General features: G+C 50.0%; 1 protein-coding gene across 8 annotated transcripts in view; it reads right to left on the bottom strand.

Moving 5' to 3' along the window:
* Window positions 1–18,559, bottom strand: part of NTRK3 (neurotrophic receptor tyrosine kinase 3) — a 383,244-nt gene that overhangs the window by 242,800 nt on the left and 121,885 nt on the right. For all 8 annotated transcript variants that reach the window (XM_028122166.2, XM_088025201.1, XM_028122167.2 and 5 more), the window contains exons 4-8: window positions 16,433–16,501; window positions 7,041–7,198; window positions 6,159–6,301; window positions 5,568–5,709; window positions 4,868–5,164 (exon numbers count right to left, since the gene is read on the bottom strand). In XM_028122166.2, the coding sequence (XP_027977967.1) occupies window positions 4,868–5,164; window positions 5,568–5,709; window positions 6,159–6,301; window positions 7,041–7,198; window positions 16,433–16,501 (809 nt within the window). The remainder of the gene's footprint in view (window positions 1–4,867; window positions 5,165–5,567; window positions 5,710–6,158; window positions 6,302–7,040; window positions 7,199–16,432; window positions 16,502–18,559) is intronic.

Below are 18,559 nucleotides of genomic sequence, written 5' to 3'. Positions count from 1 at the left end.
AATATGCATGAGCAAATATTCTTCTCTAACCACCTGTGGGGCAAGTGATGCTTTCTGTGAAGGGGTCTAGAGAAAATCCTGTTTACAGTAAATGCACCGTTAATAGCTGGCTCGTTGTTGTCCATTTTGTGTCTTCTGGGGAAGACCAACAGAGCTTTCTCCAAATCCCTGAGCCTGCCCTTCATGCTACCACCCTCTTGTAAACTGCAGGTACCAAGTGCCTGATGTGTGGGGAGGGTGGAGGAGAGGGGGCCCTAGCCCTGGCTTCAGAGCCTGAGGAAAGACAGGCGCCGGATCAATTCACAGTTAACGCTGATTTGCATATTTCCCATAAGGCTCCCGTTCATTAGAGAATATTCGCACATCAGGCAAATGTTTTGGCCGAGTCTATGAACCCTGTAATCTCCCAGTCAGCCTACGTGCTTAGCTCCCTTGCTGGAGCCTGGGAACACTCATCCATCCGGGAGGCATGTGAGCCTTGGAACACGGAGACCTCCTGGGTCCCCTCTAACCAGTGGCGGAGCTCAGAATTTTGCACTGGGAGAGGATGGTACCCAGGAATGCTCCTCACCTCCTACCCCACCAGCGGCAGGAAAGGACAACGGGATCCGTATGCCAAGGGGCTGTCTGAATACAAACGGGGTGGGCCTGACTGCATGCCACCCCAGTCCCAGACCGCACGTCCTCCAGTCCCAAAACTCGTCAAGGGCCTTGTGGGAAAAGCCAGCAGGGTCCAGAGAAGGGAGAAGCGAGGCGGCAGCCTGTGTCCAGAAGAAGAGGTGGCCTGAGATGTGCGGTTGAGAGCAGATGTCCCGGGTTTAGGTGTGAGAAGGCAGTGGAGCGGCTGAGCCAAGGCATCAGCTCACACCGCCCATCCTCCCCGGAAGCCTGGGACCACATTCTAGCTCCACCAGTTCCTTAGGGCAAGGAAACCAGCCTTGACCGAGGCTGAGGGCACTGGGGCAGTGATTTATCCCATTGTTTGTACCCAGCATCCTGAGGGAATTCTGGTTTCTGCTGTTGTAAAAATCTCTGTGAAATAACTGGGCTTCCTGGCCAAGTACAAAATGAGAATTCAAGAGGTACGGCAGCTCGCGTATTCCTAAATATTTCATCAAGTAGTCTCAGGTATTTGTTGCACATGTGCAGGCAAACACACACACACACACACACACACACACACACACACACACATACACACCCCGCTTGGCAACATGCCTCCTTCTATCACATCATCATCTAAGGAACTTCACGTTCTCTCCCAGACCACAACCTTCTAGCTCCCACCTCCCACCCTGCCGTCACCCCCCAGCCTTTCCAGTTCCTCCCCTCCTGACACATGAATCCCTGATGCCTCATGGCTTCCCACTCTTATGCCCAGACCCCTCCGGCAGCCCAAGTTCCTAGAACACCAAAGAGTGATTTAGCTCCACGCTTCTAGAACCAACCTCCCTAACCAACCCTTGCAGGGACCTCCTTCACCAAGGTTGGATGCCATGATGAATATTCTAGCCCTTCTCTGGAAATGTAGAAGGAAATCCAACATTTGTACAGCATGTGTAATTTAAAAAACAAATAACAACAACCAAAAGAGACTTTTCCAGAACATTTTCATTTTAACGTCCTACTCGGAGAAAATCCTTACTGATGGAAGCCTCTACATTTCCAGATTGCTCCCTTAAATATATTCATTCCAGATTGCTCCATTAAATATATTCATTCTAATCAAATCTCTCCCAGGGGTCTCAGGACCATGAAGAATCAGAAAAGGAGACCGTTCCCTTCAGATCTTGTTCTGCCCCCCAAACAGATCCCCTTTCAGTCACCCTTGGGTGTGCTTTTTAAAAAAATAAAAACAAACAGTAACTCTGTGCTTCCTCTGTGCCAAGCATTTTCGTAAGCACTTTCGGTGGATGAATCCACTGTGTGTGAACCAATCTTCACAGCCTTTGAGGTAGAAGCACAGGGCTGAGTAATTTGCCTGAGATGACAAACTGATGAGCGATTTAGAGAGACTCTGAACCCTGGCAGTGTAGTTGGCTCCATAGGCCTACAGATGACATTGCCCGGAGCCTGTTAGAACTGACGAGCTTGACCCCAGAATGCTGCTTCTAGAACTCCTACATTTATTGAATCCCTCTGTCCCAAGAATCCTAGCAATAGCTGACAGCTGGTGCGCCTTTCCTCTCTCTCTCAACACAGAGCTAAGCCCTTAGCATACTTCACTTAAATCCCCACGGCAGCTTAGGGAGGGAGTTTTGTTCTCGCTCCCATTCCACAGATGGCAAAGTAGAGGCAGAGTAGAGATGGTCCTTCACTGCGTGCCAGCCGCGTACCCCGCGCCAACCCCAGACCCACCCGTCTGGTTGGATCACAGATGGGATTTGCACCTCGATCTGCCTGATTTCAGAACCCTCATTCTTAACCTCTACGCTCTGCTCGCCTGGGAGCGAGAGAGGAGTCACTATGATAAATACGGTGTCGCAACATGCTCAGGGCCAAAGAGAAGAGCGGGAATCCACAGACAGCCTTGTATCCAGAGCTCAGCAGGGATGAGGTTTACTGTCCGAACCTCCAGATGATTTACTCTCCCGAACCTTTAGACGTTTTGTCACTTGACACGACTGGCCCATCATTTCCCTGTCGCTGCCTCTTCATCACCCACTGATTCCTTTAGGTTCATAAAACAAGCAAACCTTCTCACAGGGTGGCCCGGGGCGGGGGGCACCTGGGTCTGAGGAAGATGCCCTCAGGTGTGTTGTTTCCCTTGGAGCTCCCCGGTGACTCTCTCCTGCCTCCCACCTCCTGGGGCCAGAGCTCACCAAACAGCATGGCAGCTGATTATTCAAACAGGGTTTCTGACTCAGCAGGTCCAGGTGGGGCTGGAGAATCTGAGTTCTAACACATGCCCAGGTGATGGTGATGCTGCTGGTCCGGGGACCCCTCTTTAAGAAGGACTGGCCTAAGGGGAGCTGATAAGGTGGCAAGGAGTTGCTATCTCTCTTGGGGACAAAAAGGGTGTCTGTATGGCTGGGAGGGTACAGAGAACTGCTCTCAGGACAGCCTCTGAGGGGACGAGCCCAGAGTGGGTCACCCTTCCTCCAGAGCATTCCAGGGCTCCCCACTCTCTCCAGGTCCTAGGAGTTTCCCTTTGGAAATAAGCATTGCTTTAGGGGACCTCTCTAGCCCTTCACGCTGGCAAGGCCTGTGTGGTCCAGCAGTGCAAAGAATCTCTGCATCTAAATCTTCTCCTTCCACGGCGTGGCAGGGACTCTTCCAGCTCCCGGAGCAGAGATGGGTGAGGCCCGCAGTGGGAAAAGCCCTGAGGCCTTCTACTGGGCATGCTGGTGATGATGCTGGAAATGCCGGACCAAAGGGGACCGCCAAGGTCTTAAACACCAGCACTTCCTGGACCCTCTCCTGAGCGATGGCGCAGCACCATTCTCCCCTGGACCTCAGTGGCAAGAATTTGGCTTCCCATGTAGCTTTCCCTCTCGGAGCTTCTAGCTGGAATTTCCTTGCACTGAGATAAAGAAGGCCTCCTGGAGCTGCTACCCAGTACGTGTGGGCTGTGAAGTCACCTTCACATAAGTGGATGCGGCACCGTGCTGTTGCTGCCCCTCTTTCTGTGTGTGTGTGTGTGTGTGTGTGTGTGTGTGTGTGTGTGTGTGTGAGATTGGTCTTCTCACTCCCCTTTATTTATCTCACTAGAACCCCTGAGTCCTGGAGATTGAAGGTCATCCAGCCTGTTCCCAGCAGAAATCACCAAGGTCATCAACAATGCCCTGCCATCAACTGCTGAACCCACCAAGAGAAGCTACAACCGCGTACAGTAAACTCTTTGAGGGTTTTCTTCTCCTGCAACTTAGGAAGGTATTGGAAATACTATAGCCCAGACAGAGATAGTCACCTCCCAAAGAGTCAAACAAAGAAAGCTCTTTCATTCCTTCAGTTACTACCCCTGGCCCACTCGACGTTAGCGCCCCCGCAGGCTGAGGGCATCAAATACTCCCCCACAAGCACACCACAGAGCAAAAGAGCAAGCTCAGAGCTGGAAGCCTACCCCCTCGCCAAGCCCTGCTACCAACCAGCAAGTAGAAGGAGGTTCAGTTCACACGTCTGTTACATGTGGGGTTGAACTAGAGAGACCCCTGCAATGGAACGGAAGGTCATCGAACCATCGTTATGTGTCAAAGCCTGAATGCTTTGTAGACCGGAAGTCCCGAGTCTTAAAGGAGCAAGTGTCATCATGCCCATTTCACAGATGAGCGAAATTGAGGCTCAGACAAAAGCAAACTGTCGTGCCCGGAGTTTGGCAACAACTAAAGGACTGGGTCAAGATTCTGTCTCTCCGAACCATGAGAGACGATGGACTCTGAAAAACAAACTGAGGGTTCTAGAGGGGAGGAGGGTGGGGGGATGGGTTAGCCTGGTGATGGGTATTAAAGAGGGCACAGTCTGCGTGGAGCACTGGGTGTTATGCACAAACAATGAATCATGGAACACTACATCAAGAACTAATGATGTAATGTATGGTGATTAACATAACAATAAAAATTTTAAAAAAAGGATTCTGTCTCTCTCCTCCAGATCTCAGGCCCTTCCTCTACCAGAACAGGGCACGTCCCTGTGTGCACAACTGCGCGTTTCTGAGGGGGTCTTGGTTTTCACTCTGACAGCCGTGGAAAACGGAGCCTTTCTCTGGTTTATGCAAAATGTTGGCGGGAGCTGACTCTGCGGGCTGGGTTTGGTTTGCCCGAGATACCAGCACGAGGGGTCAAGGCCCGCCTCATTCTCTGGCCGGCTACCGCGCCCACCCCGCCCCCTTCTGGAAGGAGTCGGCGCCGTCAGGCTGCGGGACCCTCACCCGGGAAGGGCTCCTTGAGGAAGTGGCCATTGATGGTCTGGTTGGCTGTGCCCAGCGGGTTTTTGGCAATGAGCGTATAGTTGCCGTTGTTGTAGTGGGTGGGCTTGTTGAAGAGCAGGCAGCCCTCGGACAGCTCGCCCTCCTGGTAGTACTCCACGTGGGTGATCTTGGACTCCCGCAGCGGCTGTCCGTTGTGCAGCCAGTGCAGCGTGGGCGGCGGGTTGCCACGCACTACGAACTCAATGCAGTGCTCCAGGCGCAGCTCCGGCTCCTCCAGGCTCACCACGCGCGGAGGGTCTGCAGGGGTGGGCACGAGCCGGCTGACTCCCAGCACGCAGAGCCTCTCGCGCCCCAGAGCAGCCCGCCCGACACTAGCACGGGGCTCCCAGTTCTTCCCCCATCCAGCTCGGAGAGGACCGGGGGGGATCAGAGGCTCCTCCATCCACCACAACTGGAGGGCCCCATCCCATGACCTGCTAGGAGGCGAAGGGAAAGCAGACCGGGGCCAGCGTGGGGGTATCCCGAAGACAGAGATGAGTTGGAGGCACCCCATCTTCTGAGGGACAGGGACGCCCTTTCCGGGGTTACCAGCCAACGACTGGCTTGCTCGGTCCTGCCCTCTTAGTGCCCCTGCTCCCACCGGCCCTGCACGACCGTCCCCCTCACTACCTGGCCCCCCTCCACGATGGCAGCTACTCACAGTGCACGGTGAGGGCCACACTGGCATTGCTCATGCCCACCACGTTCTCCGCAATGCACGTCAGGGTGAAGCCGTTGTCCTCGCTTGTCACGTTGACCAGGGTCAGGTTGATGGCATGTACGTTGGTCCAGTTCAGATTTGTCTAAAACCCCAATTAAAAAAAAACAAAAACAACCAACAATGAGTTTCTAGAAGGTGGCTCCTCACCCACCTCCCAGACACCTTCAGGGACCAAGAAGAAAGCTGTGCAGGAAGCGAAGGAGGCCTTTCCTCCTGTCATGCACACGGACCAGGCACCAGGCTCTCCACAGTCAAGAGCTCAGGAAATCCTCACATTTACCTGATGGGGTGAATGGTAGCGTTATACCCATTTTACAGATGAGAAAGCTAAGGTCCAGAGAAGTTTATTAGCATGCTGAAGCTCAGGTTGGCTAGAAAAGATTGCAGCTGGATGAGAACCAACTATGCTCAGACTTGCCCTCTTCTTCCTTCTCCTCACATCTCTTGCTTCCAAGTTATGATTCAGCTCATTTAGACTAAGAGGTCAAGGCTCCCCAACCTCCTGATGGGGCCGGAGCCTAGGGCCCCTACCTGGTGGGTGTTGATGGACTGCAGTCCAGTGACTATCCAGTCTACATCGGGCAAAGGTGATCCAGAGCCATTGCACGTGATGACAGCGTTGTCACCCTCTCGAACGGTCAGGTTCACGTGGCTCACACTGATCTCAGGAAGGTCTGGGAGGGAGGACAGGATGAGTGAAAAGATAAGCCAACAGTTAAGACCAAAACTTTGTCCCTGGGGTCGATGGTGGCACTTCTCAACACAACCTGCTTGATCAAGCTCTTGAAGGCCCCCAAGTCCCAGAATCTTCCCAGCACCTCCCCGCCGATGTCAGAGCTCAGAATTTCAGCCCAGCTGGACTCTCCCACAAGGCAGGCAGTGGGTGCGGGTGGGGCAGGTGCTCAAAGAATGTAGTTCCAGCAACGAGGTCAAATGGCATCTTCCACTTTGGGCACTGGCTCTCAAACTCTGGTCTGCTTCAGACTCCCGTGAGGAGTTTGCTAGAAATTCAGATTTCTGAGGCCCATTCTGAGACATTCTGGGATCTCATTAAGTCCATTGGGCCCAGGAATCTGCTTTTCTACAAGTACCTTAGATGCTCCTGATACAGAAGGTCCAGAGCCCACGCTTTGAGATAGACTCCTTCGGATCTGGTTGACAAGTAACTCACAGAGAGAAAGGACTCCGGTCCATTGAGAAGGGGCCCACTTAATCCCTGTCTTCATTCCAGGCTCACGGAGGAGCAGGATTGACCGAGGAGGTCAACAGTAAGCCAGATCTGCACCCAGTGCAGAGTTCAAGGCCGGGGGTGTGTGCAGGGGTGGGGACCAGAAGGCCCTGGCTTCCCAGGCTCCTGCACAGGAGCTGAGGGATCTCTCCCTGGAGCCTGCTGGGGTCAGACAGCTCACTCACCACACTGGCTGATATTCATGCGGAACAGGGGCAGTTGGGAGCCGTCGGCATTGATACAGTAGAGGTGCTGGCTGTTGAGCTTGGCTTCCCCCTGCTCCTGCCACAGTTGCATCCAGCGGATGTCACAGCTGCAGTTGAAGAAGTTCTGCTCCAATCTCCTGTGGGCAAGGAGATGGGGGGAGGGACCTCCTGAACCAAATACGGCCCAGCTCCCTCCCATGGCTGGGAGGGACAGCCCCACCTGCTCATCAGGGATTAGGGAGAGAAGGGGTTTAGCAAGGTCTCGAAATAAATGAAAAAAAATACTTCTAAGTCCAGGAATTCATTTAGTTTTTACACTCATACACTCATTAAAAAAAAAAAGAAAGAAATCCACTCCATTTAATTTAATGAGACCCTCTTAAATACGTCAGCTTAAGATGCTCCTCTTCTCAAAACCCTCCAGTGGCTTCCCACCTCATTGAACGTCAAGGTCAAAGACCTACAGACTCTGCACTGCTCTCCATCACCTCTCTGACCTCATCTCCTACCTCACACCCCCTTCCTCTGCTTCAGCCACACTGACCTTGCTGTCTGTCAAGTTCACTAGCATGACCAGCCTGCTCCTGCCCCAGGGCCTTTGCACTTGTTGTCCCTTCTGCCTGCACAGTTCTTACCCGTAATATACCTGCTAGATTGGCTATCTCATTTTCTTAAAGAATCATATGGCCATCTCCAACCACTGCTCTAAGTAAGCTACCAGCAACCCCTACTTTAGTGCTGCCCAGTCCCCGCCCTACTATTTTCTTCCCTCAAGTATTTGTCACTGCCCAGCATCACTTTAAAAATTTATTTGCTTGTTTATTGTCTGTCTCCTCAAATAAAAATTAAGCTCCATTGAGCTCAGAGAAATTGCCTGTTTGGTTCACGGCTATATCGCCATTATCTATAACTAAGCCTGAACATAAATACCTGTTGAATGAATAAAAGTAGGGAATGGAGGGAGGGCAGGAGGAAGGAAAGAGTTACTCTCCCTGCAGAGTAGGTGCTTAGCGATTTCCAAGATCTGCTCAAAGCCCATCCTTGGACCAGTTTATTCTTCATAAATTCAACAAAATCCTTACTAAGCACCTGTTCCATGTCTGGCTATGAGCTGAGTGCTGTTGATACGGAGGTGAATGAGTCTCTGTTCTCTAGGAGCACTCAATTTGGTGAAGAAGAGCATCTGACAGAGAAAGCATCAAGTTCAAGGCCTTCCTTCTCCACTGACTTTCCTTGTGACTGAGAGCAAGTCCCTGCCCTTCTAAATGGGCTTAACCCATTAGGGGGACAATGAATGGCATTCATTGATATAAGACTCTTCAAGTAAAGGGCACCCAGTAAATCTAAATTCCTGGATCAGTAGGAGGAACGTGATTCTCTTGCTGGACCAGAAAAGAGACAAATCTGTTGGTGCCCAGCGGGAGGGGCACTAAGACCCAGGATATTCTGGACAAGGGATGGAATTCCAAAGTAGTTAGGCATGCATCAGAACTGATCAGCTTTCAGGAAAAAGTGAGGCCCTGGACGAAGAATCAGTGTGTCCCAGCCAGTGGGACACCACAGGTAGAAGGTGCCAACACCTTTGCATGATACCCCCTCGGTCTAAAAGTATGCTGGCTTTTCCCTGCACTCTTTCAGAAAAGGAGAAGAGACCTAGCTTTCACGGAGCATCTGCTTCCCACAGCCACCCTAGGAGACAGCCAGCACTGTCCCTGTCCAGAGGAGGGACCCTCCTTGTGCGTTCGGAGGGGTTAAGTAACATGCTCAAAGTCCCTGGGCTGGGGGTGCAACAAAGCAGGACTGCAAGCCTCAGCCTGCTAGACTCCAGACCCCACATGCTCTCCACCCTGTCTATCCCATGCAAGGCATTGCTGGGTGTGAGGAGAGACGCAGAGGACTCAGCACGACCCCCAGCTCTGCGTCTCCTGGGCAGACACCAGGGGAAGAGTTCACTGCAACGCTGGAGGCTGAGATAGGAAAACAGGAAAGAAAAGCTGCGCCGGGGCAGAGTTCATGTCGAGGAGCGCTGGGAAATACAGCTGGAAGGGAGAGCGGAAGCCAGATGGTGCAGGACGTTCACGGCCACATCAAACATCAACAAGCTTGGAATTTGTGCAGGGGGCAGTGGGAGCCAGTGAGGCCCCTGGAGCTCACAATGATGTGAGCGAAACAGGTCTGTAAGAAGAGTAATCCAACAGTATGGTGCATGAAGTGTGTGCATTTCTCAAAGCACCCAGGCAAGGGGATGAATGGGGGATGAAATCCTTGACTCGCACGCCTTGACCAGACCAGGTGCCTGCCACGGGTCTACATGCACCCAGACGGGGCATCTTCCCTCATTCACGCACGGGTAGTGGAGGCCAGCAGGCTCGAGGTCACTGATGTCGGGTTTTCTTGTCTCAGAACTCTTTTTTACGCTTAAAAATTACTGGGGGCCTCAAAGAGCATTTGTGTATGTAGATTACACCTATCTCTCTTTACCATTTTGGAATTCAAATAGAAAATTTTAAAACACAACACCACATCAGCACAAAGTCCCGTTCGTCACCAGAGTGACGGCATTATCACAAGTCAAGCAGCCTCTGGAAAACTCCACTACACACCTTCGGGGGAATGGGAGTGAAAAGGCCAAGTAATGCCTCAGATTCTACCTCGTGGTCTCCCCAGTAGGGTCTTGGGGACCCCACGGAACCCTGGACCCCCACTTGAGAACTGCTGCCGCGTTAATAAAGGTCCAGAGGAGACTGGTAAAAGCAGGGGAGAGGGAAGGAAAGATGGAACAACATGGTAAAGAAGACAAGGTGGTATTTGGGGCTTTGTTGGAGGCGGAAGGGAAGACTGGAGGATGACACCGAGGTTTTAAGCTCCAGGAGACAGGAAATCAATGGAGAGGAGATGTGTCTTTAGCTGAAAACAGAAGAGAAGGAACCAATGGAAAGGAAGAGGCTCAGTGTATGAGGAATCAGGATGAGGTCCTAGAGGAGGAAGGTGAAGCGTGAGGCCCAGAAGTCTTGGAGGCGTCTGCCCCAGGCAGGAAGGCAAGATGGCGCCGTGGCTGAGACAATGGACAGAGAGGAGAGAAAACAAGCAGGCAGGAGAAAGGGAGAGCTAAGAAATAAAAATGGAATGACATTTGCATTGCACCTACCGTGTACCCAACACCATGCGGAATGCCCTCCGCGTACCACCCCATTGAACCCTCCCGTCGGAGTAAGCGGGGGAGGCAGCTGATGGCTCCCTCAGGAAAAGCAGAAGGTCAAACTAGGCTGCCCAGCGTGTGGAGGACAGGAAGGCCTGAGGACGTGGATCTGTGCTTGCATTCACATCACAGGGCGGCGAGGGGAGGCCGGGCAGCCCTACTGGAAAGATACTGAGGGTCCAGATGCTTGCATATATGCAAACTGAACCAGGTCAGCCTGGGTTTTCCCACACGCTCACTTGACAAGATGTGGTCATTCATTATGAAGTAGTTGTAAAAATACAAATTATCCACCTCAGGGGAACAGATTAGCAAGTGAGGGGCTGGGCTGGGCTGCTTCAAGACCATGTTCTTTATTGAGTCCTGCCTCGCCCAATACCCTGCACAGCTATGTCCCCCGACTTCTCGGTGGCCCCCCACGGGGCTGACAGCGCCAAAGCGTGCTGAGGCTGGTGGGGGAATCAGGTGGGATGACACGGCCAGACACAAGCACATTAACGGCTTTTTGTTTCCTTCCATCGTTTTCCCCTAGGACTTGGTCCCACAGAAGGGATGCCCCACGAGACCTGGCCCTTCCTCCAAACCACAGTCTCCAGAAAACCGCACAGAAACCTTAGCTTTTCCCCTCTCCCTTGGGACTTTCCTCCTAGATGGCAAGACGCACACACACAACAGAAAGCATACTGAGTCTGAAGACAGGGGTGCCCTGGGCATCCCACTGAGCAGACCTACCGTAGCCTTCACATCCTGATGAGAGAGGGTTCAGGAAGGTGGGCCAGAAGCAGAGAAGGGCAGCCCTCAGTCTACATGATACCACCTGTTCTTCCAGCAAGTCAGGTGTCTCGAAGAGGGGCTTTCGGCCAGGGCTCCGGGCACTGTGTCGAGGAGCCTGAAGTAAGGCTTCCCTGCTCCATTAATAATGCAGGAGGCCCCATAAATAATACAGCAGCAGCTGCTTCAGGGCAGAGCTTAACCCACACCCAGCCCTTGCCCCAGCATGGCCTGGGGCCTAATCGCAGAGCCCTAGGGGCGTCCCGCAGATTAACTCAGCCCCATCCAGGCACACACAGACGCCTCACCACAGGGCCAAGGCCATGGCGGTGTATGTAGAAAACACTGGTGCCCCTCCGGTCATCCTCTGGCTTCCTTCTCCCATCCACAGCACTGGTGCTGTCATGGCAATCCTGGGGCCAGCCACAGAAAATGGGGAAAGGGTGTAGATCTACGGTCAACCAGGGAAGCCTGTCCAGAGGTCCAAGGGATGATCGCCGCTGGCCTCCCAGAGAAAACAACACAATGGCAGAAGAAGTACACAAACAAAAGGTTTGAGTGGAGCCAGCGATCATGCTGGGCAAAGCGAGTGCACTGAATTGTGTCTCCCCCGAAAGATCTGGGCAAGTCCTCACCCCCAAGACCTGCGCATGTGACCTTACTTAGAAATAGAGTCTTCTGTGGATGTGATCAAGTGAAGGATCATGGGATGATCATGGGACAAGACCATTCTGGATTTCGGGTGGGGCCTAGATCCAATGACAGGTGTCCTTATAAGAAAGAGGAGGGGAGAAGCCAAAGACACAGAGATGGGGAACACGGCCATGTGAAGACAGAGGCAGAGATGGGGGTCGACCCAAGCCAAAGACACCAGGGGCCACCAGAAGCCAGAAAGGATAAGCAAAGATTCTTCCCGAGAGCCTCTTGAAGGGAGAATAGCCCTGTGACACCTTAGTTTTGGCCTTCTGACCTCCAGAAGAGTAGAGAGTCACTTTCTATGGTTTGAAGCCTCCAAATTTGTCGTGATTTGTCAAGGCAACCCTAGGAAACTAATATGGCCAGTAACTTTGTTACTTATCTTTGTTAATTATCCCCAAGGTTCTGCTTTAACTTCTGTAAAATGGGGGTAATTGCGCTCGACCTTCCTCCTGAACAAAGTTAATATGAGGATTAGTGATAATACATGATAACATACTTTGTGAATTGAAAGGGGCTATAAAGAGACCAGAAATTATTATTATAGTAACACTATTATTAACATGATCGTTCAGGGACTTCTCCGAGAGCCTTGGAAAATGGTCATAGCCAAGACTGGGAGAAAAGAAAGTGCCAGGATCAGCCCAAACCCATCCCTGATACCAAGTTAATATTTTACCAAGTCGATTAAATCTGCAAATTATACCAGAGGTAATTATCACTTTGCTTTAAGAAAATGAAATATTCCAATCTGTTTTAATCATGTCTGCTCTGTGCGTGCAGGGTATAAAGAGAAGCCTGTTTAAGATACACTAATGGTCCTTAGGGTATTTCTGGAAGGTTTCTGCGTTGTGGGTTTATATCCTCTGGTGCCTCTTGCCTTTGCCTAAATTGCATCATGGGATTCAGAACCCAAGCTTTTTTTCTTTCTAATTCATTCTTTATCTCTAAGACAATCTCTTTGATTCCTGCTCTGATTTCTGGACAGACAGTTCCAGTTTTCTCCATAAGGGGAGAAAAAAAAAAAAAACCATCTTGATATAACCAGAAACCTCTGAGAGCAACCGTGCAATGCCAACTCAAGTTTCTGCAGACACATGCCACTGATACAGTGCTAAGTACTCCAAAGGGAGTCCTGAAGGATGCTTCCAGTTCTCTCAATAAGAGAAACACAGCCTGGACTGGTGAGGGGCAATGGGCCAGGTGTTCAGCCAAGACCTTATCCTTCATCTGACAAAGGGAAGTGAGAAATGAGTGAGGGAAGCCTCTGGCACATGGCCAAGGCTCTGAGATGCTAATTGTCTGGGTTTTTTTTTTTTTTTCCCCAGTGATTCCCCTCGGGAAGCCACCATCATGAGAGTGGTTTCCAGAAGGAGACAGCAAGTATTGGGGGGTGGGAGAAGTTTGCTGAGTTGTTTAAGAAAAGAGCACTGGTCTTTGGAAACAGCAGACCTGGATGGTGGTAATGCTAATTATCATAATACAAATTCCCATTACCATTGATAAGCTCTGTGATCTTGGACCAGTTGTTTAACTTGGCCAAGCCTCAATCCCTCATTCGTAAAACTGGCTATAATGATACCTCCCGTGGGGGGTTGCTCCAAAGATGAGACAGGACTTTGTTCATAATAGGTGCTCAATATACGGCTCTTTTGTCTCCATCTCTACTATTGAGAAGGTCATAGATACTCAGCCCTTCCAATGGAGAACCCCAACAGCATCCGTTCTTGTATCAAGGATCCTCCAGTGTGGAGGGTCTGGTTGGGGTAGGCAGAGATCCTCAATAACAGAATGAAATGTGCTGAGAAATCACTGAAGACCCTAGCTTGCCCCTTCTATTCCTGCAGAAGGTGGCTCAAAGCCTCACACTCTGGCTTTGTGATCTTCCGGCCATTCACAGCACAGAAATCCATCTTCCCCTGGCCTCTCTCCTCCAGGGCCAAGATTCTTTCTTCCCGGAAATACCCAACCCATCCCCACACCCCAGCCCACAGGCTCCATTGGGCAGACCCTGGCAGTCTAGAAGGCTCGTGGCAGATGGCGCCATGTGGACTAATCAGGAAGTCGGACAAGAAAATACTACCCCCCTCTTCCATTTGCCAGGAACTGGGATTGTTTGGATTTTAATCATAGCCACAGCAAAGAGCCAACATGAGGCCCCTCCAGCCAAAGGCTAAATTTTCCACTCTCAACATTCAATTCTTCCTCAAAAAATAGACCCCTACCAGGGCAAGTGCTCCTTGGGGCGGGGGGGGCTTCTTTATTTTCCAATATAATTTTTTTCTTATTTAACAATATGAGAGAAATAAAATACTCTGGGACATGGCGGCGCTCACACACTGACTCACACTGGAGGGAACGTCTTCATTCTTCCATAAGTCACATCTAGCTCACCGGTGTATCGATCCTGGGCAAAGATGAATGCAGAATCCCATGATCCTCTGAGATAAATCTGACATTTTCTTTAAATATATATCCACAGAACAACTGTTTCTGAAACTTCACGAAACAGGTCACCAGGGCAGCACACCATTGATTTCACGTCCAGTGATTTTTTTTAGAAGGAGCACTGAACGTTTTCTCAATAATTCAGCCAACTGCAGACCCCAGAGGTCCCCCAGAGAGACGCTGTCCCTCGCCGCCTACAGATGGAGGGGGAGGCATTCCGGGAGAAGCAGACATGAGACTCCCAAGAAAGAGAGTCCCCAGTTAGCTCCTCTATGGCAGAGCCCCTGATCAGATCTAGGGCAATGTAAGAATCATGCACTTTTTGAGAATTATTGTAGACCCGACCCTTGAATTGGGGAAATAGGTTTTAAGAAGGTGAGCGACAGCTAAGCAGAGTGGTCAAGACCTTGAGTCCATATGCTGCCACTTGGCTAATGGGTAACCCGAAACAAGATACTTAACCTTGCTAAGTACCTCAGTGTCCCTGAATGTGAAGTGATAGTAGTAATTCCTACTTGATAAATTATTACAAGAATTAAATAAAAGAACGTACATAATTTGAGAGATTGCTTGGCACAGTGCCTGGCATGGAGTCAGATCTCAGAAATTGTTGTTAGTAGCGATCTTAGCAGTCCTGTTCATTTAGTGCTAAGGCTTTTTCCACCTACAAAGATGGGAATGAATACAATGCATCAAGTCTAATGGTCGGACGTTTAGCTGTCTGTGATGTCTGTGACATCGTCTAGGTTTTCAGTGTTGTAGAAACAAATAAGTATATATTTACCTTTTTCCAAGCTCGGGTAGTTTTTAATCGATGTACCTAAGGATCTCAGCCCTATGTGGCTAAAGAACTGTGGCCACTATATCTACTGTGGCCACACCAGAGAAGTGGCCCAGAGGGAGGGGTAAAATCCTAAGAAAGGAAGACAACCCACAGCAGTACTGTCCTAAACTCTCCAACACTGTTGAGATCACCTCCGTACTTCCCAGCCCTAGAATGGCCTTTCAAAGAATCAGGGGCACTCAGGTCCATGAGAATAAGTAGGGTATACAAGGCCATCACAGAGTAATGCGCTATTGGGTCACTGGATGTAAATAGTCCCGTCTCTGACCAGCTGGGTGGGAAAAACTAAGATCTTGACTCATCCGTGAACTCAGGTCTTCCCAGGTGGAGGGGAGACAAGTTGAAAGGCCAACAGCATGGGCAGAGATCCAAGGCTACTGCCTCTTGGTAAAGATAGTAAAGCAATCTGCATTCAGTGAATTTGGATCTGAGTCACTAAGTAAAAGGGAACACATGAGCAGTGTCTCTGGAACCCTGACTCCCTAATTTCATCCATGCCTCAATTTCTTTCCAATTTATTCCTTGATTTGTTCCCTCAACATAACATGCTGTCCTTCATGCACAGAGATGACCCTGATGACTCACACATCAACACGACTTATTGTTTCCAGCAGTGGTCAGGAATTTTCACTTATCCATCCAACAAGGGTTTGCACACAATGGCTGGAGGGGATAGGGGTGCATCAATCAGCCTTGGAAGGTAGCAAGGCCAAACAGTCCGCAAGGCAGATTGAATAAATATATGGACTTGCCTCCCAGCCCCCACCATCAGGATGCCCAAACACAAGCCAAATAGGCTGACAAAAGATTATGAGGATGGGAAGGACATGCAATCAGAAGTCAGAGGCCTGGGTTCAAGTCCTAGGTCGGCCAGTCCCTAACAATGCAATCCTGGCTGTGTCTCATGTGCCTTTTGGGGGCTCAGAACCCTTACCTTAAAATGAAGAAATACATTTTATATTGGAGATATAGTAACACCTCTCTCCCATAATGCTCATGATGATAAATCTATTTTTTTCATGATGATAAATCTAAAGTCATGTAAATGAAAGCACACCTGATAATCTCTATAAAATCATATATTATGAATGTTATTTATTATAAATTGAAGTACTCTTTAGTATCATAAACATAAATACTATTATTACTAGTTACCTACAGATCACAGAACTAGGTCCTGCTCAGAGATAAGATTCCGGTCTTCTTCAGAAATGTGCCAGAAAGAGCATCAGAAAATCGAGCAACAAAGAGGGTGCCTTGCTCTCACTGAACATGGTACACTCTGCGTCACCCAACCCAAGGAGCCCCTTCAAGTGCACGCCCAACCTTAGGTGGCTCCACCACCCCACATTTCTCCCCACCCAACCTCTACCACCACTCTACTACTTGGATGGCCTTCGAGACCGAACTTACAATTCCCGAAGACTCAGCCTCTGGAAAAGCTGCCATGAGAGTGTGGTGAGCCGGTTACTCGACAGGTTTCTGCAAGAGTGACAAATAAAGAGGAAATTAAGGGACAGATCTGGCATAAGTAATGCTCTTGGTAGGAAGCTTGGTTACTTCACGGGAGCCTGGCTTTGTTGTTCTTCTCCCTTGCTCCACCCTGCTAACAATGTATCTGCCAGGAGTCAAGGCCCCAGATCAGGTTGGGAAAGGATTTCAAGAAAAGGAAAGGGAGAGATTTTACAAATGTTTAACCAAAAATAAAAGAATTGTTGGTCATTTTCCCACATCCTCTCATCACAATTAAAGGTTCAGGGAACCTTCTGGAGGCCACCCTCCCACAGGGGGTCAGAGCTCTCAAGATACATAAGTCAACAAGCATTCTTCTTCATTTTTATTATTGAGGTGTCGAGGACATTAAAAAAAACTGTGCATATTTAATGTATACATTTTGATGAATTTCAAGGTAAGTGTATACCCATGAAATTGTCGCCATAAACAATGCCATAAACTTAACCATCAACTTAAAAAATTTCCTCCCCCAACTCTTTATTTTTGGAATAACCATTAATATAAGATATAACCTCTTAACACATTTTTAGGTATACAATACAGTATCGCTAATGACCCACTATGCCGTACTGTACATCTCTAGGACTTACTCATCTTGCATAAGTGAAACTACGTCCCCTTTTACCAACAAGCATTCTTAACATTCACAATAGTGGGAAAAAACCCTGCAGGTCACCTACAATTTCTTCTACCCAGTCCCTCCCCCAGCAAAGAGGTCCATCCACGATCAAGACATAAGCCTTTTGTTCACACTTCTGTTCTCCTCCTAATGGCTATTTAATTGTTTTCATTAGGATGTACAGGGAAAAGGAGTAGCCATTAGTCTTTCAAGTATTAGAAGAAACACGCCCATGGTGATCACGTTGCCAGGCTCAACAAACAACTTTTGATGTGATAACAGCCATTCAAGGCAGCAGTGAGACAGGGCTGGAGTCAACGTGACCCCCTGCAGGAACACTACTCCTGCACTGATGAGATCGGATGGCGGTACGGATGCCATGCAGGTCAAACTCTATCCACACACACACACAAGCATGTGTGCATTGGTGTCGATTAAACCCGCGGGTGATAAACACAAGCGCAGACTCTTGTTTATACACACGTGCATACGCTTACACGCGCACCTCTACTTAGCTGATTTCTACAGCAGATTCTTGGGGAGGAACCAAGTACCGGCAACTTGGGGGAATGAAGGGTGGACAAATGAGAAGGTCCCTGTGAAACTTACATTCAAGTTACAAATGAATAAGCAAGAGAACTGCAGTTTGCCATGAACAGAAGGAAGGGTACAAAGTGATGTCATCACCGATGTAGGAGAGGGAGACAGCTCCTTTATGCAGGTGCTTAGAGAGTTGCCCTCCAAGAGGGCAGCATCGAGCTGAGGCCAGAGCGAGAATGAGCCAGTGCCAGCGTTGGGGTGTTCTGGGCAGTGGGTGCTAGGCAGAGAGAGGGCCGGTGGGCAAGGAGGTAGGGGAGAGTGGTCCGGGGTAAGGAGGAGAAGGGACAGCCACAACCACCTTGCTGGCCATGGTGAGGACCTTGGATTTTATTTTAAGGAGCAATGAGAAGGCACTGGATGGCTTTAAGTAGGGAAGTGACATAATCTAATCACCATTTCTTAAAGTGAGAGACCAAGACTGGAAGCTGGCAGACCAATTAGGAGGCTGCTGCAGTACTGAGGAAGGGGATTAGAGATAATGAAGCAGGTGGATTCAAGAGGAAGGGGGGGCGGTGGGGAGAGTGCCACCAGAACCTCCTATTGGATTGAGTCTGAGAGAGGAGGGAGGAAGATGCCAGCAACCAGGCAAGCAGCCAGATCATTTAATGAGACCAGGAAGGCTGTAAAAGGGTCCTATCTGGGGTTCAGATCAGGAGCCTCCCCTTGCAATGCTGTTTGAGATATCCAGAGAGAGAAATCAACTAGCCTGCTGGATACTTGGGTCTGGCGGTCATGGGGGACATCCAGGCTGGTGGGATCACAGACGGCACGCACAGCTTTCACGGGGACAGATGGCACACACAAGG

This window comes from Eumetopias jubatus, unplaced genomic scaffold (genome assembly GCF_037043125.1).
Source record: "Eumetopias jubatus isolate StellerSeaLion01/CBP00866 unplaced genomic scaffold, mEumJub1_p1.0 scaffold_7, whole genome shotgun sequence".
Classification (NCBI taxonomy): domain Eukaryota; kingdom Metazoa; phylum Chordata; class Mammalia; order Carnivora; family Otariidae; genus Eumetopias; species Eumetopias jubatus.
Note: the sequence above shows the minus strand (reverse complement) of the source record. Positions and strands in the feature narration are given on the sequence as shown.